The sequence below is a fragment of the Chiloscyllium plagiosum genome, unplaced genomic scaffold (assembly GCF_037043375.1).
Source record: "Chiloscyllium plagiosum isolate Xiang-an unplaced genomic scaffold, Cpla_swu_hap1 HiC_scaffold_2, whole genome shotgun sequence".
Taxonomy (NCBI): domain Eukaryota; kingdom Metazoa; phylum Chordata; class Chondrichthyes; order Orectolobiformes; family Hemiscylliidae; genus Chiloscyllium; species Chiloscyllium plagiosum.
In genome coordinates this window covers 82,831,866-82,855,066 of record NW_028270140.1, presented here as the reverse complement: position 1 = coordinate 82,855,066, position 23,201 = coordinate 82,831,866, and the positions used below count along the sequence as shown (strand labels likewise).

The window sequence follows — 23,201 nt, the reverse complement described above, 5'->3', positions numbered from 1 at the left end:
TCGGTCCTACCCTGTTCTCTGCTTTGTTCCTGCCTGCCCTGAATGATGACTCGCTTTTTTTCTCAACTGTACCAGTCTCAGATTGATCTCTTTCCTCAGTATCTCCCTGGGTCCCACCTCTCTCCCTACTTGTTTAAATCCTCCCAAGCAGCTCTAGCAAATATATTAGTCCCCTTCCAAGTCAGGTGCAATCCATCCTTCTTGTACAGGTCAGTTCTACCCTAGAAGAGATTTCAATGATCCAAAAATGTGAATTCTTCTCCCATACACCAGCTCCTCAGCCACGCATTCATCTCCTCTATCCTCCTATTCTTACCCTTACTAGCTCGTAACACCAGGAGACCTAAGGGGCAACGTTTTCATGCAGAGGGTAGTACGTGTATAGAATGAGTTGCCAGAGGAAGTGGTGGAGGCTGGTACAGTTGCAACATTTAAAAGGATGAGTCGATGAATAGGAAGGGTTTGGAGGAATATGGGCTGGGTGTTGGCAAGTGGGACTAGATTAGGTTAGGATATCTTGTTAGCATGGAGAATTGGACAGAAGGGTCTGTTTCTGTGCTATACATCTCCATGACTTTGAGGTTCACAGTAAATTAACAGAAATGTACAGTCAAAATAAAGGTTTAGTTGACAAACATATCCTCGTGAGGTGGATAAATAGTTAAGCTGACCATTCAGAAGCAGCCACGAAGTGAAGCCAGTCATGTTGTTTATAAATTCCATGAGAGAAAGCAGGTCCAACCACAGAGTGATGAACTCCACCAAGGATAGAGCAAGGAGATCAAGCCCTATGCATTTGGCAACAATCTGACCCCTTTGATGGCCTACTTACCTGGATAGTTGGTGTGAATCAGAATTTCTTTGATAGCAAACATTTTTACATGTATGTTCCAGTCTTGTGCTTTTTATAATGATGATAGAAGGACCAATTGCCATCATATGACTGATGAGGATTTCTTCAGCTTTTACTGCCTGCCACTGGCATACGTGGAAAGGATTTATAAGTTGATGTTCAACCTGTTTGTCACATTATGAATGCGCCATCTTTGGCCATCAAGTCATGGAGTGGAACTTAAACCTGGAGGTTTTGGTTCACAAGCAGGGAGGCAATGACCACACCTCAAAATTGTCATCTGGTAAAGTGCTGAATTCAAAAATAATGAAACTTCACATTGGTAAATTAAATAAGCCACAAAGTTTCTCCATGAAAGTTTGTGTATGTAAATGAAATATTTTGTACTAGTACTATGCCATGTTGAATAGTCTGGTATTCAATATAGAGAAGGCTTTACTGGCTAGGTCAGCATTTATTGACCACTCCTGAAAGGATGTAATTAAGTCCCGAGCACATTTTCTATGAGCTTGGAGTTACATTTCAGCCAGACCAGTTAAAGCTGGCATGGGTTTTGACGACAATTGACAATGATTGCGTGGTCATCATTCAGCTACCTATTTTTTCCAGATTTTTATTAAATGCATATTTTACAGAATGAGATCCCTCGACTCAAGAGCAAACATGCTGTCTCCCCATATAATTGTGAGAGAAGGCTAAGTAATTGGCAAGTTCATGTGGGAATTGAAGATATCTAATTCTGATGTTCAAGCATTGCTGATACAAAGGAATCAAAATCCTTTCATGTTAGAAGTGATTGACAGCAAAGAGAATGGGACCCTTTAGTCCAATGTCACATATTAGTTTGTTTCATAGAGAGAATTTTGGTACTTGAACTTAAGGACAATATATAGTAAATTTCCAGTAGTGTAGATTAGATAGTCAATTGTAATAATCTACATTTTGTAGATTTATAAAGATACTGTTCTCAATAATGCACCATCAAGCCTTGTTGGAGAGTATTTTCTAAACAATCTGAATCGGGCAAATGCCCAGAAGACTAGCTTTCCACAGCTGTTTACCTGTTAGCTATCTGAAGATTTGCTCCTACGTCTCACCAATTTACAATGACCTTTGAAAATGGTCTCAGCTATCGTGTAGTAGCCAGTGGTTTGTTGACACACAACTTCAGGTGCCCTACTGACTTACCTTTCTAAATAAGTTTTTAGGTAATTTCCCACTGTTTATTGCAAGTTAACTTCTTAGGCTACAGTTTTGCATACAGACTGTCCCAGGTTTGCAAATGAGTTCCGTTCTGGACTATGCAAGTTGAATTGTATGCAAGTCTGAACACAGTGCAGGACAACGTAAAGGAGCCATGCACAATTACTGGAAATGTTTACATGTCGGGTCTTTAAAATTACACACTTGTCTGAGATTGCAATCGTAAGTCAGATATTCGTAAACCAGGGATCCCCATATCTCTCAATTTCTGGTGTACTCAGTGTTTCATTTTAAGTTGTGATTTTGCAGCCCATATTTAAATGATGGTGTCCAGCCAATTCAATTCCATCCATGTGGCAGTAAGGTGCAATAGAGTACATGAGGTACAATTAGAGATGTGGGAGCTGGGAACTTTCCAGCTGTAGTGCTGTAGATTTGTGTACCACAGGCAGCTGCTCCCCTAACCAAATTGTCCCATTATAGTTAAAATACTGCTCTACTCGTGATGTATAAGATTGATGAGCTATCTTCTATTCTAAAATACAATACCTGATAAATCTAATGAGGTTGATTACTGCTTAACAAAATCTGCATTTATAATAAATCTCTTTAACATAGTAATATGTCCAGAAGTGTTTCAAAGGGGTGTAATGATGTAAACCAGTACACACAATGGTGGAGAAGATATCAGGATAAATGATGAAAAGCTTGTAGGTGCAAGTGCAAGGAGAGCTATTGAGAGAGTTCCAGAGGTTAGGATTCAGGAAGTTGAGGCAGAGCTGCCAATAGTAGAGGAACAGGCTAGAGACCAAATTTGGTGGGAGTACAGAGATCTGAGTCTTGTACAGCTGGAGAGGATGTGAATTGGAAAACAAATGTGCAGGAATTGGGAGCCAGTGTGGATCAGAGAATGTAGGGTTGATGGGTGAATTGGACTTAATGCAAGTCTTGTAAAGTAGTAAACTTGGCAATAATGTGATTTCCAATAACTAGTGTTATGTTCCTGGTTGATATTACTATCGGAAAAGTCAGATCCCAGAATGAAACCTGGCTTGGTAGATCATGGCATTTTCTTTGTTTAGTTAGCTAATGTGGTGGTCAGTCACCTGAAGCATATCTGAAACCAGATCTGAAAATAGAGGTTATTTAACAACAGAATAGAAGTTTATTGGAAAACCTCATCTGATCCTGGATGTTGGAGAAGTAATCTGATCATTTATTATTCATGCTGGAGTTAGGAAAAGTAGTGGTGAAATAGCGTTATACTCACTGTACGTGTTTTTACACGAAGGGGCATAATATCATTGAGTAATAAGAGGAGGACAAAGGATCAGGAACACCAGAGATTACTGTGCAGGAATAGGAAGATGTGCAGTGATGTTCTGGCTACACATAAATAAATAAGAGTGGCCGAAGTGAGTGTAGTCCGAGCTGACTTCAGAGGAGAATGGTGCGATCAGCTGTGCCAAAAGCTGCAGATGGGTAGGGAAGGATGAGGTGACAGGGTTTATCTTTGTCACAGTCTTGTAGAATATAATTTGTGATTGATTAGATACATTTCAGTACTGCAGGGGCAGAAACCTGATTGGAAGGATTCAAGCATGGGAAAGCTAGGCCTGAAGCGCATCAGGAATGAAAGGCAAAGATGATAATTATTACGTTTTGCCATCAAAGATGAATATTTTGCCCTTGTTTGACTGTAAATTATATTTCTTAAGACATTTGAATAGGACATGACCGAAGGGGAAACTGATAAAATATTTGTGAAAGTGTTGTGGATTTGGATCCTGAACCTGGAATATTTAGAAAGGATCAATCTTTTTTAAAAAATGACCTTTTTAATAGAATGATGTGGATTATTTCATTTGCTGCTATGAAATTTGTCATAGTTGTCAACAGATGAATGTTTAGCAGTTGTGGAGTACCCTGAAGTTAGAAGAAAGTTTCAGTTAACATTTCATAATTGTAATTCTATTGAATTAACACTCTTCAATTACTGTAAATTATTACTTTTACATAAATTAGACTATGAATTCAACTTGAATCTGTACCAAGTTTCAGGCAAGTGAAGACAGGACAAATACTTTAAAAACATTCTTGTTGGCTTAAATATCAGGCATCTGGTAGCTAATAGGTTTGACGCTTGGCTATATTGGAAAGGAAAGGGCAGCGCAGTTTCAAAGTGAGAACATGCATGTTAATTATGAACAGTACTTTTACCGTTATCTTTTACTGAAAACAAAAAATGCTGGAAATCACAGTGGATCAGGCAACATCCATGAAGAGAGAGCAAGCTAACATTGCGACGGTAGATCACTCTTCTTCAGAGCTGACATGAAATGTGGACATTTAAATGCAACAGATGTTGGTGGTGGGGGTGGGGGGGAAGGAGTTGGGGGGAGAACCAGGAAAGGATAGGTAGTCCCATTGGAATGAGGAGAGAAAAGAGAGAACGCAATGACAGAGAAAAAGACAGTGTTTGGCAGTAAGATACAGCCTCTCTTCCCTCAGCACTCCAAACCTCCCCTCCCACCAACATTTGCATAAATGCTGCCCCCTCCACACTTCTTCACATCAGCTCTGATGAAGAGTCAACTAGCCTCGAAATGTTAGCTTGCTCTCTCTCCATAGAAGCTGCCTGATCTGTGATTTCCAGTGTTTTTTGTTTTCAGTACAGATCCTAGCACCTGCGGTAATTTGCTCCTAACATCATCTTATAGATTTGGTAACAATTCTTTCCGCAGCAAAGTCATCCGCCTTGCATTCGTGGATGTATGGAAGAATGCTAGGTTTCAACAATCACAATTGTTTATACTGCAAGGAAGAAGGAATACTAATTGTTACGCAAGTTGATTGTAATTAGCTAAGGCGTTGCCTTGGAAAAAGCAACCAGAAAATATAGGCTTCAGGATAATTTCAGAAAGTCCCAGGGTTTGACCAAAACTCTTAGCTTGCAGAGTACAGTTTCCTGTACATGATTGCAATCAATTCTAATGCTATGTGCTTCACACTGAATTTATATTAGTTGTTAGTGTAGCTATGAGTCGACTTAGGGTTATTCAGCAAGTGCTACCCAGTTGTGAAATCACATTCAACAATTACTTTAGATGTTGCACGCACAGGCTGATTGAGTGTGGACTGCTGCATAATATTGAAGTGCATCATTGGCTATCTTGTTTTCATCAGCCCCGTTGTTTCTGTAAGATCTCCCAGAAGAACAGATCACAATTGTGGATAAGCCTTATGAGGAGCCAGCATAATCCAATCCAGCCCTAACAATTACTAAAGAAACTGATGCCATGGCTAGGTTGGAGGGTGTGTAAAGCTGTCTCTGGCTTGTGACTTAACCAGCACAAGTGAGGAAGAATAGGAGTAATAGGAAGGGTATCCCAGGAGATGGCAGGTGACAATGTCCCTCTAGTAGTTTGAAGAAGACACTGCAGGTTTTGAGGAAATTATGAAAAGAAATCTGCTTATCTCCCTTAAATATTTATAATGTGGCTGAAATGATGAAGCAGTTTACTTCCAGCCTACGTGGTCTCACTTTGCTTAGCATCAGTGGTCTGTCGTCTACCTTAAAATGTTGTCAACTTTAGCCAGGCATCACCACAACGTCACAGCTTTGATGTAAGCTTAAATGTTTGCCATCCAAACTTCGAACTGAACCTTAGAAAACTGGTAGATTGAAGAGATAAGGGCTTTTAGGGCTCCTCTCACCATCTGGAGGCATTCAGCTTCCCTGCTGATTAGTGGGATGAACGAATCTCATCCCTGAGCAGAGTCAAAGGTTACATTGACAATTGCCTTTTCTCAGGAGCATACTCCTGTACCCGACTTTGATAGTATCTGATGGTACAGATTGAGCATGTATCATGAGTTACGTGCTTATTTTTGCTCATTCTTTAAGATATTCTCGGCTATTCAAATGTTTCACACTGCTTAAGATCTAATTGCCTGGAGTATATGGCTTTGCAGCTGGATTGGTTTGTGAATATTAAATTTTTTGTGTCAGTTAGAAGGATCGGGCTGACTTGGTCAAATGGTTTTGCCTCACCTTCCATTTATTTCCTTATTCAGCATTAATTTGTTTTGCAGAGACTTGCAGCTGATATACATTTTAATGTTTATTATTTGTCAAGTTTTTTGGGTGCCTGCTTCTGCTCTGTGATAGTGTCCTTACCCCTAGATTGGGAGGCCCAGACTCAATATCCTATCTGCTCCAGACGTTTGGAATAACATTCCTGAACAGGGTAATTTTCAGAAAATAGGCTTGTCAAGCTTCTGGGATTCATGTGGCAGTGTGGCAACATCTCTATCTCTGAGCCAGGAAACATGTTCAAGTTTCACCTGCTCCAGAGGTGTGTAATACCATCTCTGAGCAGGTTGATTAGAAAATATCTAGTGGTGGTGGGGGCAGCTACAGCTCTTGTGGTGCAGTGATAGTGTCCCTATCTCTCACCAGGAGGCTTGGGTTCAGGTCCAGTAGAGGTGTCCAATATCCCTGAACAGGGTGATTGGAAAAGATCCAAATCTCTGCTTGTACATTCAATTATGTGGTTATGAGTGTCTGCATACAAAAGAAGTCTGCTGACACTTACTTTCTTGAGAATAAAAACCCATCCAGAGAGGTTGATTTTAAAATATCTTTTAGGGCTCTTGAGATGCAGTGGTAATATCCCTACTTCTGAGCCAGAAGGTCCGGGTACAACTGCAGAGGTGTGTAATAACATATCTGAACAGGTTGGTTTGAAAATACCGCTTTGTCAGGCTCTTGCATCTGTTTTCAACTAAGAAGCAAACTCATAAAAGCCATTCTGTGCATTTGGCTATTTGCTAATAAAAGATTATGGTATTGAATCATTGTTGCTTTAACAAAAATTGGGATGCTCTGAATTTCATACGTTAGTGAGACCTAGGGTTTAAACCGCGATTGAATGCAATTAAAAATAATGGAAATGCTCAGGTTTTTAAATAACAGAATGGAAAACCATTGTACTTTATATATTTTTAACATCATTTTGAATCTTTTTCAAAGTTTGTTTTATAACTTCACGTTTATAGTTGGCTTTGGGCATTGCATAGAATTGTTTTTTATTATTAAATTTTATTTTTCTATTTCCTGTTCTCATTTTATTTCCAGTACTTTTATTGGAAATACAGTTTCCAGTAACGAGAAAAATACTTCTCAAGAAGGGAAAACAATTGTCCATTTTTTTGAGATATAAAGTAGATCAGAAAATCCACTTGAAGATTTTTCCCACTGATCTCCAAATGTTACTGGAACAAAAAGAATGTTGACTTTGAGTGTAATCTTTTAGAAACATATGTGATTTGTTTTTACTTATTAGAAGATATATGTTTTAGTTTGGATGTTCCATACTGAGCGCTTGTGCTTTGTTACTGCTTTCTTCTATGTTCTTTATCATCCAATTTCCAGACCAAACCAGTGACCCAAGATTCAGGCAGAGGCACTGTGCAGAGTATTAATTAACACACCCAGAGACATGCTATCCTGGCCTTTTAACCTTTCAAAGGCCAGTGAAAGCAATAGAACCTGTCATATTTGTCTTGTAATGAAAGGGAACTTTTGCCATGCCTCATCGTGTTACAGCAGACTGAAAATGTCCAGCTGAGATTTTTTAAAATTAATATATATGGAGGTTAGAAAGAAATTAACCTGCAGCAAGAATGGTTGCACATCTGTGATACTTAATGTCATAATTGTTTGAATTGTCAGGTGGTACTGTGCAGAGAACCACAGAATTATTAACTTGTGTCTCTGCTAAGCATTCTGTAATTTTTAAAGAGAGCTGTGTATGTACCAGGAATGCTTTGCAGGGTGGCCATCTGAAAAAAAATGTAACTTTTCAAAATATTAACTCACTATTGACTGTCAGATGTTTATTAACTTTGCTCGTGCGACATCTTTTATTTGAGGTGAGTTAATTGCTTTAATTTCCTGCTGTGGAATAAATTCACTGACTCGTTTTACATGCAAGGTGTGGAAATATTTAATAACACAAATAACCCAGAACTATAATTGCTGATGAATCATTTTCTTGAACAAACTTATGAGCTGCTCTTTTATCAGAGTCAGCATAAATGAGTGCCATTTTAGAGATCTCTGGAATCCTTTATTTTATATGTAGCTTGTGTCATTAAAAGGAGCAATTTTTTTAAGGCCATATACCTAAGGTGCACGGAAAAGTAAAGCTAATATTTTGCTTTTTTAGGTATTCAAAGTTGAAGTGCTTATGAGTGGACGTAAGCATATCGTAGAGAAACGGTACAGTGAATTTCATGCACTTCACAAAAAGGTAACTACTTTAATTTCTCCTCATCAATCCAAGCCCTTCCCCAATATGTTCGGGCTGTAGGGTTGTGCTACTGGGCCACTGAGCAAGTTGAATTGTTAATCATCAGTTGAAGTAGCATCCTTAGAGTGCTTATCGAGTAAGCAGCTAGGTCCTATTGAAAACTTGAATTGTCTTGAATTTGTCTCCATTCATCTGAAGAGTTCATTACTCACCTGGCAATGCTGTCAGGGATGGAGGCAGCTGTGATGATGACTCCTTGACTGCTGTTGATGGAAGGATTCCTCAATGAAATATTGTTCACAAACACTGTTTTCTGAGCTGATGCTGAGTACAACATTTGTAGCACTTTGGTTGGCTGCAGTCTCAATTAATCACTATATATTGTAGCTATTTGTACAGTTAGCTGCTTGCAACCATATTTTTTGAAAATCTGTTATCTCAGCTGTCTTGTTAAGGCTGTCAGATTTACCCTTTACACAGCACGGATGGGAACTCCCACTGCTGAAAGTACTTCCACAGTGTTTTTGTCAGTTGGTGGTATTGTATGATCAGAGTTGATTTAAGCTTACTGTTTAGAGGGTTTCAATGTTTTATTTTCCCCTCACCCGTTCTTTCCCCACAACCTGGTTCTCAATAAGCATCGGTTAGAACATTGTCCCACTTTCAGTATCCAGGTATGGCCTTTGGTTCAGAATGTTACAAGCTATATGTAAGGTAGTGTACCTTAACAATGTGCCTTAATAGAACCTCAGCAGGACACCCCTTACTGCACCTTTTGTAAACTAGTTTGCTTCCTACAACATAACAGCTTAAGGGTTTCAATTTCCAATGTAGGATATCTGGATAATTTCAAAAAAGCAAACTGTTCAGGTTTGGTGATATATAAACCTTTAGCTCCCTCTGGCCCTTTTAGACTTGGAGCTGTATAAGCTAATAATTGGAGGTGAGCAGGTTGCTAACAAGAATACCTCCAACCTCAACTTAAGAGACCCTGGCATACCATCTAGGAGCACTATTTTCGGAGTATCCCTCCTTCTGTTCTCATTTTCATGGGCTAATCAATAATTCTGCCGTAGATATTTTGAGATTACACTTTTGCAAAATTATGAGGAATTTTGCTGTGTGAATCTTTCATATCCAGGAATTACCCAAATTCTGTTTGAACACTTGTACTTGGGAGACAGAGTACAATTTTGTCTGGGCTGCATTTAAACCCAGTTCCAGACGTAAAAATGTGCACTCATCAGTCCCTAGTTGAATACCTTTCTTTGTTTGTGAGAGCACAGTTTCAGTATTGTGATTCCTCTAAGGGTGTAAATTTCAAATGTTATTGTTGATTGAAACTAGCAACTGAATTTGCTCACAAAAAGGGGCAATTGGAATTAAAATAATATTGGCACCGCTATTGATTGTAATAAAAACTGATTTATTTGTTTTTATACAGATTGTATAATTTTATTAAAACATTGCAGAATCTTTTATATATTTGTCACTTTTTAAGTGAGGGAAAACTTTGATTTTTGATTGTACTATATCAGTCAAATATTATACAGCACACGATTGAAACAGTTTGAAGTAGAATTTTGAAGTTTTTGCAGGAGCATGGGTAGAGACAGTGTTGGTAATGCAGGCAAAGGAGGTTCCTTTTGTACATAAAGGACGACCCCCCATATCCACACAATCATTTTCTGTAGTTTTAGTTACCCGCAGTTTACCGTGGTCGGAACATATTATAGGGAACATTCCGGAACCAGGGACCAGGAGGCTGCCGGGGAGGTACGTTTCCCAGTTAAATGAATGGGTTCACTGCTATCCGCAGTTTTGGGCTTCCGCAGTAGGCCATGGAACATATCCACCTGCGGGTATGGGGGGACTACAGTATATTCCACCTATACACTAAGTTCCAATTGCTCCTCTTTCTTAATCTGACATCTTACCATTTAAGGTGTATTTTTTCCCTTTGTTCCTAATTACAAAATGTTTAAATTCATATTTCTGTCTTGTGCATCTACCATTTGGTTTCTTGTTCTGCATTCTTTAATATGTTTCATCATCTTGGTAAACTCCTGAATTTTACATTATTCCCTTAATTCCTTGTTGATCATTTATTTAATTTCATGCCCCAAAACCATCTATACATTCTCCTTAATTCCTGATACTATTAGCTTCATCTCTGTTTTTGTGATGATTTAATGATTTTTTTTTTAAATTCACCAAATGCTGTATACTCTATTTCCTTTCCATGACTTTATCCTATTTCTTCAAAGAGATTATGAATTTGGTCAAGTGTACATCGCTGATTAGAATCCATATTGACTACTGTTGTTCATATTTAGCATGTTCATTCAAGTACCTGGCAATTGCAATTATGTTATCGTTTCAAGTTACTTATCAGCAACTTTTTTTTTTGGAACTCTATACTTTTTAAAGAATGATCTCAGTCTCTTTTTCTTGTTTTTTTTTCTCCCTAGAGATATCTTCTTTCTAAGCCATCCAAACTAGTTTGATTCTAAATGTTACGCATGGCATGATGGCAAATGACAATGTGAAAGCCAAATGTGACACCAGGCATTGACCATCCCCTAAAAGTCCCCCTCCCCCCCCCACCCCACACCAGTTGATAGCTAATGTTGAAAATCCATCTGCACTCAACATTGGTGTGCTGCAATTTTAAAAACATTTGTTGGTGGTTACCTGATGTATTATTCTGTATAATCTAATGACAAAGTAGGAGAAAGAGAGCAGTATTTAGGAAGTCAATATGTAAAGACCAAATTGGCTTTGAGTTTTGATAAATGTAAATTTATATTTTTTTGTTTTCCATAAAAGTTGAAGAAAAGCATTAAAACGCCTGAAATGCCTTCAAAGCATGTGAGAAACTGGGTGCCTAAAGTCCTGGAACAACGACGCCATGGTTTGGAAGCCTACCTTCAGGTATAGTGGAAATCTTCCAAAATGTGTTTTTGTTTTAAAAAGAAAAAAACCTTGCCTCATAAATCAAGATTATGTATTTCAATTTCTTAGATCTGCTGTACACTGGGAGTTCCTTCATATTTTGTGTAAATGAGCTTCCATTCTGAGGTGCCCTCAAAGATATTTAACCTGTTAAATATATGATGTGTTTCAACCTGCATTACATGCTTCAGTTTTATTCTGTCATACTGTCACATACCTATGAATTCTGCAATGAAATATTGATTTATCAGATCACAGGGCGCTTCACAGCACAGAGTGTGGATGCCAAGAATTCTGACATACAGACTACACAAAGATAATGGCCCATTTCTGTCACTGTCATAGCAGTAGGAATCTGTGGGTCCATTCAGTTTTTCCAAGCGTGTTCTTGTAGGAATAGCTACTACTAACTGATTTAGAAGTGCATGAAATTTCCCAACCGTATGCTTTTATTTTACACTTCTACAAAAATCTTTATAGAATATCCTCGCTTCCCCCCCCCCCCCCCCCCCCCCCATAATTAGTTGTCACTGTTAAGCAGAAAATGTATGTAAACTTGATCCTCAGATGCGAAGTCTGAACTGAGAACAGTTAGATGTAAAATGAAAATCATAAGTGAGTAATGAAAAGCTCAGCTTTTAATAATTGGCCTTCGGCTGGTTTTAGGAAATTATCAAATCATTGTGTTGCCCTTAGACACAAATCTGCTGTTTGTCCATGGCTTTTATCGCGGTTTATCTAACAAAAAGTATGATTAGAATATTTCAGAAACGATCCTTAACAAGTAAGGATCAGATTATGAGAAAATAATTGACAAAAGGACTGTTCCTTTTCTTTCAATAATTAGTAATGTTCCAGAGAAAGAGTAACTTTCTTCCGTGATAGTTTTTCTGCTGAAATTTGTGTTTGTTTTATTTTGCTGAATAAATTGACTACCAAGGTATTCAAGTAGTACAAAGAATCCTGGGCAGAAAGGGTGTAGCATGCTTTAAACAACACTGAACAATGCCTTGAAAATGGGGGTTCTGTTGCCTCTGGGATTGGGATGGTGCAATTGCTAGTTTTGACATCAAGTACATCAGTGCCTGATGCTATTTTAGAAGTGCAGGACAAGTAGTGGTTTGGCTGTTTGCTTGCTGTTCAGGCAGATTCATAATACTAGAGGACTAGTAGGAGATTCTTTAACACTGACAGATTGACAGTTCCATTGTCCATGATAGGTACTGCTGTAGATAAGTGAAAGAAAACTTACCTCAAGACGATGTGTTCTCAACATTTTCAAAACTATAATGAGCAAAGGAAATTACTGGCCTGCTTGCCTTCATCCCTCCCTTCATGGATGTTTGAAAATTCAGTCTAAATGTGAGTTCTTTCGGGAGAAGAAGAGAATATAATAAGTGCATTGGTATAGTCAAGATTGCAAATACTAGTGACTTCTCTGTAGATATTTTTAATCAATTGCTCAGATGTGTTATGACACACTGGGAGAAAGTGAGGACTGCAGATGCTGGAGATCAGAGTCAAAATGTGTGGTGCTGGAAAAGCACAACTGGTCAGGCAGCATCCGAGAAGCATGAGAGTCAATGTTGTCATTCCTGATGAAGAGCTTATGCTCGAAACATCGACTCTACTGTACCTTGGATGCTGCCTGACTGGGTGTTATGACACACCTCTAGCAAAGGCACCACAAGAGCTCCTTGTCTAGGCTAGACACTTGCATCCATTGACCTAATTTGAAATTGGATTTTACAAGTTAATTCTTGAACACCAGATAATGCCTCAGACTAGCAATACATACTGTTACTTTGGTGAATCATTTTTATGGCATTCTGACCACATGTGAATATTTGGAGGAAGGTAAAAACAATGACAGCAGATGCTGGAAACCAGATTCTGGAGTAGAGTGGTGCTGGAAAAGCACCAGTTCAGGCAGCATCCGAGGAGCAGGAAAATCAACGTTTCGGGCAAAAGCCCTTCATCAGTATTCCTGATGAAGGGCTTTTGCCTGATATGTCGATTTTCCTGCTTCTCGGATGCTGCCTGAACTGCTGTGCTTTTCCAGCACCACTCTACTCCACAATATTTGGAGGAAACCCATTTCTCAGTTGCAATTCTGCAAATTTAAGCAAAGCTGCAGTTATTAAACCTTTTTTTTGTTTAAGAGGTACCCTGTTCCTATTAATCATCTGCACTTGCCTTAGGCCTGATATTGCCGTAGTACTTAGTTACCTTTTTTGGAAAGAATGCCTCTAACAAAAGATGCTGAATTTTACACGTAGGGCAACATTGGGGCTGTTATGACTGTGGGGAAGCCCGATAGACTTTGTAGTGTATCTAACAGTGACTTTTTAATCCAACTGCTGTCTTAATGTAAGATTTCTAGTCTTCCTGGTCAGATAGAATCAGAGGTATGAATGTTCCTTCAGCTCTGTTCTTTGCCTTCCACCTAGTCATGTCAAAGCTTGGTGCTGTAAACTTATTTCACACAGCCAAGACCTTTTCTTCAGTAAAGGGCCTTAGTGAACTCGATGGGTTTTAAGGCAGTTGATGATAATTTCAGGCTGCCATGAAACTGAGACAAGCTTTTCATTCAAAACATTGTTCCATTCAAAGAAACCCTATTTTAGCTATTGTAAAAATCTTTACCTGACAGTAGATAAGTCATGAATTCATACAGTAGATGGAAATGTGGCTGAAAGTCAGAAAAGAAATATTTACTTGACATAATATGATGTTATTTAAATCTTCAGCTGTTTGAAAACCGAAAGAGCTGCATGTGTCAGTAAGTTTTAAAAAAATCTTCTTACTACTTTGAGAGGTTAGATGGTGTGGTATTTATTGTTGCGATTTCAGTAGTTTGTTGATATTTAACTGAAAACAGATTTACAACTATTTCAGCAAGGGTTGATTGCACTCTTTCTGTGGGGTGCAAATGGAAGTTTGTTTTTATGGAAGTTTAAGCACTCAAGATTTTTTAAAAAACTTTGAATGGGATTTCATGAATGGAAGTTTGGTTTTATACAAGCAAGTCTGTATATTAAGAACCATAGAAGAAATGTAGAACTTTATATTTCATCTCTAGAGCAGTCCTGAGGTCTGCCCGAAGTGTATGCCAGATGGCTAGTTGGATACAAAATGCCTTGGGAATGAATGCTGAGGTGTAGTATAAAGAACCATGGGGGATAGATAGGAGATGTGAGTTGGCATGAGTCACCGTGGAAGTATAAGGACACCAAAGGTACATGGATGGCGTGAATTGGCATGGAAGGTTTAAGGGGCCGTGGGTGGTGAGTGGTGATGAAAAGGTTGAAGGCTAAACAAACTGAAGTTTAGAATACACCTCGGATATAGTACTAGAGAAGTGAGGTGGGCCTTCCAAACTGCCTTCAGTGCCCCTCTCTGCCAAATCTATCCATGCTTTCCTGTTGGGGTCAGTGGCTGAGCCCCATTCAGGGCCCAGTTAATGCAGTGTAAAGATTGTCTCTCCAGCAGGATTTTATTCCAAAGTGAGAAATTTATCAACTCCAGCTACCCACCTTAGCAGGGACAATGTGGACCTTTAGTCTCTGTTTTGAAGCAATTTAAAATACTTTGCTTATTTTGTGAGCGAGGAGCCCACGGACCTTACGATCCTGGCAAGCTTGTGAGATTAGAACATGATTTTGATTTCTGCTGTAGTTCACATAGAATTATGGAAAGTGCTGTTTTTAATATTTTAAATGTAATGTATTAGTTAGATTTCCTGCAGAAAAACCTTTAAACTAATATCCTCAGTGATGTAGTGTGCTGAATATTTCTGGCAAATATTATTTTCCATCAAATTCTTGAATCTAATGGAAGTTGTATTTTATTTTAAAGCACTGCCCAAAACAATATTTTGTTAAACTCAAAAATGTATTTCATGTTTACTCTGTGCCTCTAATTCAGTAGTAATTGCACTAAATTGAGGACATTACTGTTGTATTTACAAACCTATTATGAAGATAAAAGTACCAAAAGGCGAAAAGGGCTTGAAATCGCTCTTCTTCGGAATGTCAACTTAGTGCTGTTAAATAATATTAATGACCAGGATTGTCAGAATGTAACTGTGCTTTCCTTAGTACAAGTGATTTTATTGATCAATATGGATGCAGCCTAACGGTTAGATTATTCTGTTCTGATTTTATCTATACATTAACTAAGTTTATTAGTGGACAAAAATATCTTTTGGTAGATCTAGATGATGATGTAGATTAAGAAAAGCAGAAGACCATCCATCATTTTCCTTTGTGCTAATAACTTAAATCCATCACTGTTTCTATCTGCTGGTTTCAGATCCCATTGCGTCTTCAGGCTTTTGGTAATGGCCTAAGTGAACCACAGCAATTTTCCCTCCAGTGGCAAAACTCGCAGCTCAATTGTCATAGTGGTTTTTAATTTTAGATTCCGAAATGTAGGTGGTAATAATGACTTCTTCAGTTCTTTTTAGCTCTACATACATCTTTCTTTACTTGTCACATCTGGTGGTAAAACTATGTTTTTTTTGAAAACTGACATCTTTTTTAGTACCTGAGTATTGCTGAGTTCAAATTTCTGATTAAAAATCCTTTATTTGTGTTGTTTAATGATGGTCATGTACTTTTTAATGGATATAAAAAGTAGGTTGGTGGAGAAATTTCCGATTCCTATTTAAAATTATTGTTACTGAACTAAGATTCTAGTTCTGTTTCATTTTATATAGAGCAATATTTCTAATGCTACTTTTTTTAGTCAAATATTATGTATGTTACAATTAATATACCTTTAATTGGGTATATTAAAAGTGTGCCTCTTAACAAAATAAGCCTTCTGCACTTTTGTCAAATTTAGTTCTTTTGATCGAGTTTGCTTTGGTTTGATTTAATTCTGCTGAATGATCAATGTAAGTCAAACTTCCGAGTCTGTTTTTTGTTGAAATTCACAACAGACTAATATCTAAGAGAATAACTGTATTCTCATCACATGTAACTCTTCTCATATTTTATGTAGGAGATATAATTTCCTTCTCCCACGACTGGTTCACTGAATGCTAGTAAAATTAATTTTGCAGTGCAATAGCTGCTTCCAGCTCATTGTATCCACTGTTGCAAACATCAATCGGGTCTAGTTTGATTTTTCATTTCTCTCTCTACTTGATTTTTTTAATTGTTTCATTTGCTACCTCTACCTTAGGCATATTTTGTTCCATTCCATCCGTGTGCTGTTGTCCAGTTGGGACTGGTGAACAATGAAATCTGAGTGTCAGCTTCGACCTGCACTAATATACCACTTTGAAACTGTAGGATTGCTGCTCACCATTTCTGCATTAATAGATCAGTAAAACATAACAGAAGTAATGGCCTGTGTCTAAGTTGACAAGTTCGCGTAGGGAATTTGACCCATATGTATGGCAGAGAAACCTTGAAAAGTCTGCAGATAGCACGCCTGCTTTCCACTTTCCTCGACTTCCCTTTCTTGAATTCATCTTTCACACACTAATAATCTGCTTCTATTACTGATATAACTGTTACTATTGGGATGGAGAAAATTTTGCTGGGGACGCAAAAGAGCAAGAGTACAAATCAATTTTCCTGCTGTATAACAGCCTTCATCTTGAATATAAACGAAAGCAAAAATCATTGCAAAGATTAGAAATCTGAAATAAAATGCAGAGAAACATTGAGAAGATAGGGCAGAGAAATAGTTAGAGATTTTAATCTGTGCAGACCTAGGTTTAAGGCATAGTCCGGGTGGCTAGTGGTAGGAAGAAAGAACAAAAGAATATAGTAAAGGAGGGCAGGAGTGATTGAATTACGAAATTATGCAAGGCAAAAGTAGTAATGAAAGAAATTATAGTAAAGCAAATATTGGTACAATGGAAGTGTAAATAATTACGTGCTCGCAGAGGGAGAAATCTGATGGAGAGGCATACTGACCAAACACACACAATGCAGCAGGTCAGGCAGTGCTTATGGAGAGAGAAAAACAGAGTCAGTCTTGAGTCCAATATAACTTCTTCGGAACTGAAAGAAGTTAGAAAAGGTTTTCTTTACAGACTTTTGTCAGAGGCAGAAGAGGAAAAAGGGGGAACCAGGTGGTGTGGTGGCCGAGTGCAAAAGACAAAAGAGATTGTTAATTGTGGTGAAAAAGAAATTGAGATGTAACAAAAACAGAAGTTATTGGAAAAGCTCAGCGAGTCTGATAGTGCCTGTGAAGAGAAATCAGAGTTACATTTTGGGTCCGGTGACCCTTTGTCAGAACTCAGATGCTGTCAGACCTGAGCTTTTCCAACAATTTCTGTTTTTGTTTCTGATTTACAGCATGCGCAGTTCTTTCTTTTTTTAAGTAGAGATGTAAAGTAGGTGTAAATGAAGGTGTAAAAGGTTTTCTCTGATGAGAGTAAAGTAAACAAGACACAAACATGACAAAGCCATTGGGAGAGAAGAGAAAATGTAAGAAAAGTAGAAGATAGACACCATGTGGTCAGACTCTGAAATTCTGAAAATATTGAATTGTTTCATGTATCCTATTGATTCCGCTCTTGTGTTATCTCCAAACCTGCACAGTTACAATGCTCCTGCTGGATTCCTTCACTTGTTGGAAATGGGAATGGCCACACCTGGTCTACTTCCATATCGCACCTTCCCTAGCTGTAAATTAATATTACAACAACAAGCTGTTACAGTAAGATGTGATGATGCAATTCTCCAACCAATATTCTAAACAGATAAAATAATGTACAGTACCACAATTCACATTTGGTTTTATTTGGTGATTATATAAAGTGGCCAATTTCAGGTTCTTCTTTCGTGGATAATTCTTTGCTTCCATATTTGACAACGTTTTTAGTTTTTCTCTTTTTCAGATGCAATGTGTAATCTAAAGAATAATGTACATGTAACTAATAAGTTACAGTATGATATGAGCAGGTACCTATCATGTTATACCACTGGTGCATTGAGGCAGACCTCTTTGGCTTTTGCACAATTCTCAGTGTTTGCTATGGCTAACAGGCAGTGCAAGCTCTACCTTGGAAATTACAAATATAGCATCTTAAATCTCATCTTGTGTTCCTTTTGGACTATGAGCAGCTATTGTTCAAAAATGAATACAAAAATCAAACAATACAGATGAATCTTGAAGATCATGTTGAATAAGATGCAGCCATGCAGACAAACCACCTTTAGTTACAAGCAGTCCTTACCATCGATACAATGGTCACATGGGAAAAGGTAACATGGTGATAGAGTTAATTGGACTGCCCTCCAGTTGAGAAGAAAATTGCTATGAGATGTTTACCAAGATGAGCAAACCCTCTGTGAGTTGTGCCTTTGAAATAAAGTTCAATTTATTTAATTGCCTGTGTATTTATATGGTACGCTTCCTTAAACATACCATGCCTAGAAATGTTCACTGAAAGCTGCAATGACTTCCTTGGTACTCGATACTTCTGACAGAGAAAGCACAATATCTACCTTCCATCTCTACATTAACCTTCAAGGAACAATTATTTATTGCTGTCCTTTCATTACAGGGTGAAGAAGTAGGAAGCAAAAGGGAGAGGTTGAAATCTAGATTTCCCCTTCCCCATTCTTTATTAACATCCCAAAATTGAGGCTGTTTTATTTGCTGACTTTGTTACTTCGTAATCTTGCTCCAAAACAATAAATTGCTTAATTCTAATCATCACAGTTTATCCTTTGGTGACATTCATCTTAACACAAACATGAAAGTGGACCCATTGGAAAGGATATTGGCACTTGTGGAGAGAAACAAGAGATAAATGTTGAAAATTTCCCTTCGGAGACTAAGTGCTATGGTGCGCCTGAAAAATGGAAGGGCCTTCTACTTTTGGATGATCGGGTTTTCCTATATGATACATTCTTTGCTCATTACTTTTCACCTCACATGTATGAAAAACACTACAATTTTTATAAACAAGCTCATTGGAACTTTCTGGGCGTCAACATCCAAATTTAAAAGGAATTCACTGTTTCTCCAGCATTTTATGGTCTTTACAAGCACAGTGCATCCTTCAACCTCTACTCATCTGTTCAAGCCAGCAGAAAACAGCACCACATTTGCACAGTACCTCCCTGGGTGTTCTCTGAAGGCTGTTCAGGAGAGAAGGCAAGTGTTTTTTTTCTTATGGATGTTCATCCTGACTGACAAAGACAGCTTGGACAGAGGTGACTGTGGAGGTGAGAGCCCATGGGTGAATCAGAGAGAACCTGACTCCACAAGGATGAGTGATCTGTTATATGCCAGGATATGTATCAATGTCTGTGCAGTGCTTCAATCTCTTATGACTGGGAGGTGCTGGTGTTGGACTGGGGTGGACAAGGTCAGAAGTCACAAGACATAAACTTGTTATAGTCCCAACAAGTTTATTTGAAATCACAAATATTCAGAGCGCTGCTCCTCCTTTACCTGATGTGCTGTCATGTGACTTTTGTCCTCATTCCCTTATGTGTATGAGTTAGCACAGTAAGGTTGCTATTCCACGGGATTACAGCAAAGGGTGATAGATGTTAGGTATGTCCATCACATGCCTCATATGCAAGAAATTCCTGTCACATCATTCCAGTTGCCACTGGAGCACTGCAGAGGGATTGCCTTGCACCCATCTGCCAGGATTCATGATCAAAATAAAAAAAAGTTACAGCAGACAGCTCATGCACCATCAGGTCACTGACCATTCATCACAATTAGGTGAATGTACAAATATGATTGCTTTTCACCCCAAAGGTTTGCGTAGATCAAGGACAGAACCACAAAAGATGGCCTTTTGTGTCAAGCCCCTTCTCAAGCCCAGCCTTGTTTTCCTGACCGAGTCAAGTTTGCTGGTGTCAGCCAGTGTGGCTGCCTTGCTTTGGCAGGCTTGCTGATCCTGTCAGGCTTCACCCCAACACTAAAAGGATTTTCTCCAACAAGAAAAACTTGGTTATGAAAGAGCCAAGCAACTGAAGACGTTGGTATTCATTAGAGCTTGAAAAGGTGCAGCCTGTCCTGCAGGTTTGCACCATAAGCTTATAGCTACGATTAGAACAGATGATGTTACTGTTTCTGATGACCAATATTGCCCATGTGTGTAATAGTATGAATCAGTGTTCATGACATGTGAACCAATGTAACACGGTCCAATCTCAACATTCAGGAGATCCAAGCTCTTGAGAAGATCTGTAGCTCAGTTTGAGGTTCTGGATGTAGGTTTGCTCGCTGAGCTGGAAGGTTCATTTCAGACATTTTGTCATCCTACTAGGTAACCTCTTCAGTGGGCCTCTGGGCAAAGCACTGCTGATAATTCCTGCTTTCTATTTATATATTTGGGTTTCTTTGGGTTGGTGATGTCATCTCCTGTGGTGATGTCATTTCCTGTTCTTTTTCTCAGGGGATCCAAGCTGCCTGAAACACAGAGAATTTAACTGCAAAATGTTAACCTTCTGTCGGTAAACTGATCTTTTACCTTCCACCTTTTCCATCTGTCCTTCTGAAAGTTCCAAGCAAGCTGGGAAAATTTCACCCAAAGTTTCAGGTAAAGCAACCGTTTTATCAATTCTGATATAAGGTCACTTAACCTGAAACATTAACTGTGTTCCCAGCCACAGAAGGTGACAGACCTCCTGATGTTTTACAGCAATTTTTGTATCTTATTTTGAGTTCCCAACACCTGTAGTGTTTTGCTTTTATATCGGCATTTGTGCAAATTTGGAGGAAACTGTCCTTAACAATGCAGAATATAGAGGTGCAAGAGGGGGACCCGGAGATACAGTCATAAAGATGTACAGCACAGAAACAGACCCTTCAGTCCAACTCGTCCATGCCAACCAGACGTCCCAACCTAATCTAGTCCCATTTTCCAGCACTTGGCGCATATCCTTTTAAACCCTTCCTATTTAAATGTTGTAATTGTACCAGCCTCCCTCACCTCCTCTGGCAGCTCATTTCATACACACACCACCCTCTGTGTGAAAAAAATGCTCTTTAGGTCTTTATATCTTTCTCCTCTCATCTTAAACCTATGCCCTCTACTTTTAGGACATTCTTAACCTATCCATGCCCGTCATGATTTTATAAACCTCTATAAGGTCACCCCTCAGCCTCCGATGCTCCAGGGAAAATAGCCTCAAACTATTTAGCCTCTCCCTCTCACTCAAACTTTCCAATCCCAGCAACATACTTGTAAATCGTTTTTGCAACTTTTCAACTTTAATAATATCTTCCCTATAACAAGAAGACGAGACTTGAACACAGTATTCCAAAAGTGGCCAAACCAATGTCTTGTACAGCTGCAACATGACATTTCCAACTCCTATAATCAATGGATTGACCAAGCTAGAGAGAAGAGGAGCCTTTGTTTCTGAAACAGCATGAGAGAGCATGTGCAAGGGACTGCAGATTCATGAGAGACAGTAGGGAGAGCAGCATCTGATTAATAAGTGAAAGTAGGGACAGCAGCTTCATAAGGTGAAGACCAGACCTGTGTGACAAGGCAGGTGGTGACGGGAGATAAAATCTTGTGGCTGAGAGCCCCTTCAACTAGTCTCCACCTCTCGGAGCTGAAGTATGGCATCAAAGGAAAAAAGGTAATTGGCAGGTATTTCTTCCATATCTCTTTCAATTGTCCGAGGAAATCAGGAGATGTGGTGACAGAAGAAGAATACATTTAAGGAATTCATTTTTAAAATATTTACCATCCAAATTAGTTAATGAAATTGAACAGAGATGGCTTGGCAGATGATGTGTTGCTCCAGGTGGATGCAGATACAATTCACATTGACCATATCTGCAGCAAGTGTTGTCTATTCAAGTTGATTCATGATTAAAAAGGAAAGGATGTGGGATAGTGTCGTTAATAAAGGTGGGTATCATTGCAGTGGTAGGTAGTGAAATACATGTAATAGTTCGTGACGTGCAATAGCATGGGTGGAAGTAAGGAAGAGCAAGGGAAAGAAAGTACGGGTGGAAATCAACTATAGGCTCCAGAAGAGCTGCCTCAATGTAGGAGTTGATTTGGGAAATAATAGAGGTATGCACAAAGGGCAATATAATTGTCATGAACAAGTTTAATCTGAAACTTGACCAACAAATCATATGGGCAAGGTTACCATGGAAAACAGACTTGTAGGTTCTTTTAGGGTGAAAGTGAGCACTGCAGATGCTGGAGATCAGAGTCGAAGAAAGTGATGCTGAAAAAGCACAGCTGGTCAGGCAGCATCCAAGGGGCAGGAGAATCAACATTTCGAGCATAAACTCTTCATCAGGAATGAGTCTGATGAAGGGCTCATTCCTGATGAAGAGCTTATGTTTGAAACATCGATTCTCCTGCTCCTCGGATATTGCCTGATCAGCTGTGCTTTTTCAGTGCCACAATTTTCAACGCAGGTTCTCTTAGATCTCGTAATGAGGTGGGAATAATAAGAAATTTCATAGTTTAGATGGAGGCAAGCGCAACATGGTAGAATTTTAAATTTACTTTGAGTGTGAGCAATTTGGGTCTCGGACCAGTGTCCCCAACTTAAATAAGGGCAATTACAGAGGTATGAAGAAAGAGTTGTCTCAAGTACGCTGGGAAAGTAGACAAAGGGGAAGTTCAGTGAATGAGTAGATATTTCACAATGCTCAGCAAAAATTAATTCCAGTCTAAAAGATTCCGAACCAAACATTAACAAAGGTAGTCAAGATAAGTATCTAATTAAAAACCTAGACATACAAAGCAACAAAAACTTGTGGTATGTTTTAAGGAGCCAGTAGCAGGTGACTAAAAAGCTATTAAAGAAGGAGAAAATTGAGTATGAAAGTAAATTAGCAAATTAAAAAAAACTAAGAGCTTCTACAGGTATATTGAAAGAGAGTTCAGAATAAGTGAGAGATCC

The 23,201-nt window shown here is 38.6% G+C and overlaps 1 protein-coding gene across 4 annotated transcripts in view; it reads left to right on the top strand.

Moving 5' to 3' along the window:
* The window catches only part of LOC122560729 (sorting nexin-24), a 166,128-nt gene that overhangs the window by 74,672 nt on the left and 68,255 nt on the right, over positions 1-23,201 (top strand). For all 4 annotated transcript variants that reach the window (XR_015760674.1, XM_087998151.1, XM_087998155.1 and 1 more), the window contains 2 exons: positions 8,290-8,373; positions 11,203-11,307. Coding sequence is in view for 3 of the 4 variants with exons in the window: in XM_087998151.1 (XP_087854277.1) it covers positions 8,290-8,373; positions 11,203-11,307 (189 nt within the window). In the remaining variant the exon portion in view is untranslated. The remainder of the gene's footprint in view (positions 1-8,289; positions 8,374-11,202; positions 11,308-23,201) is intronic.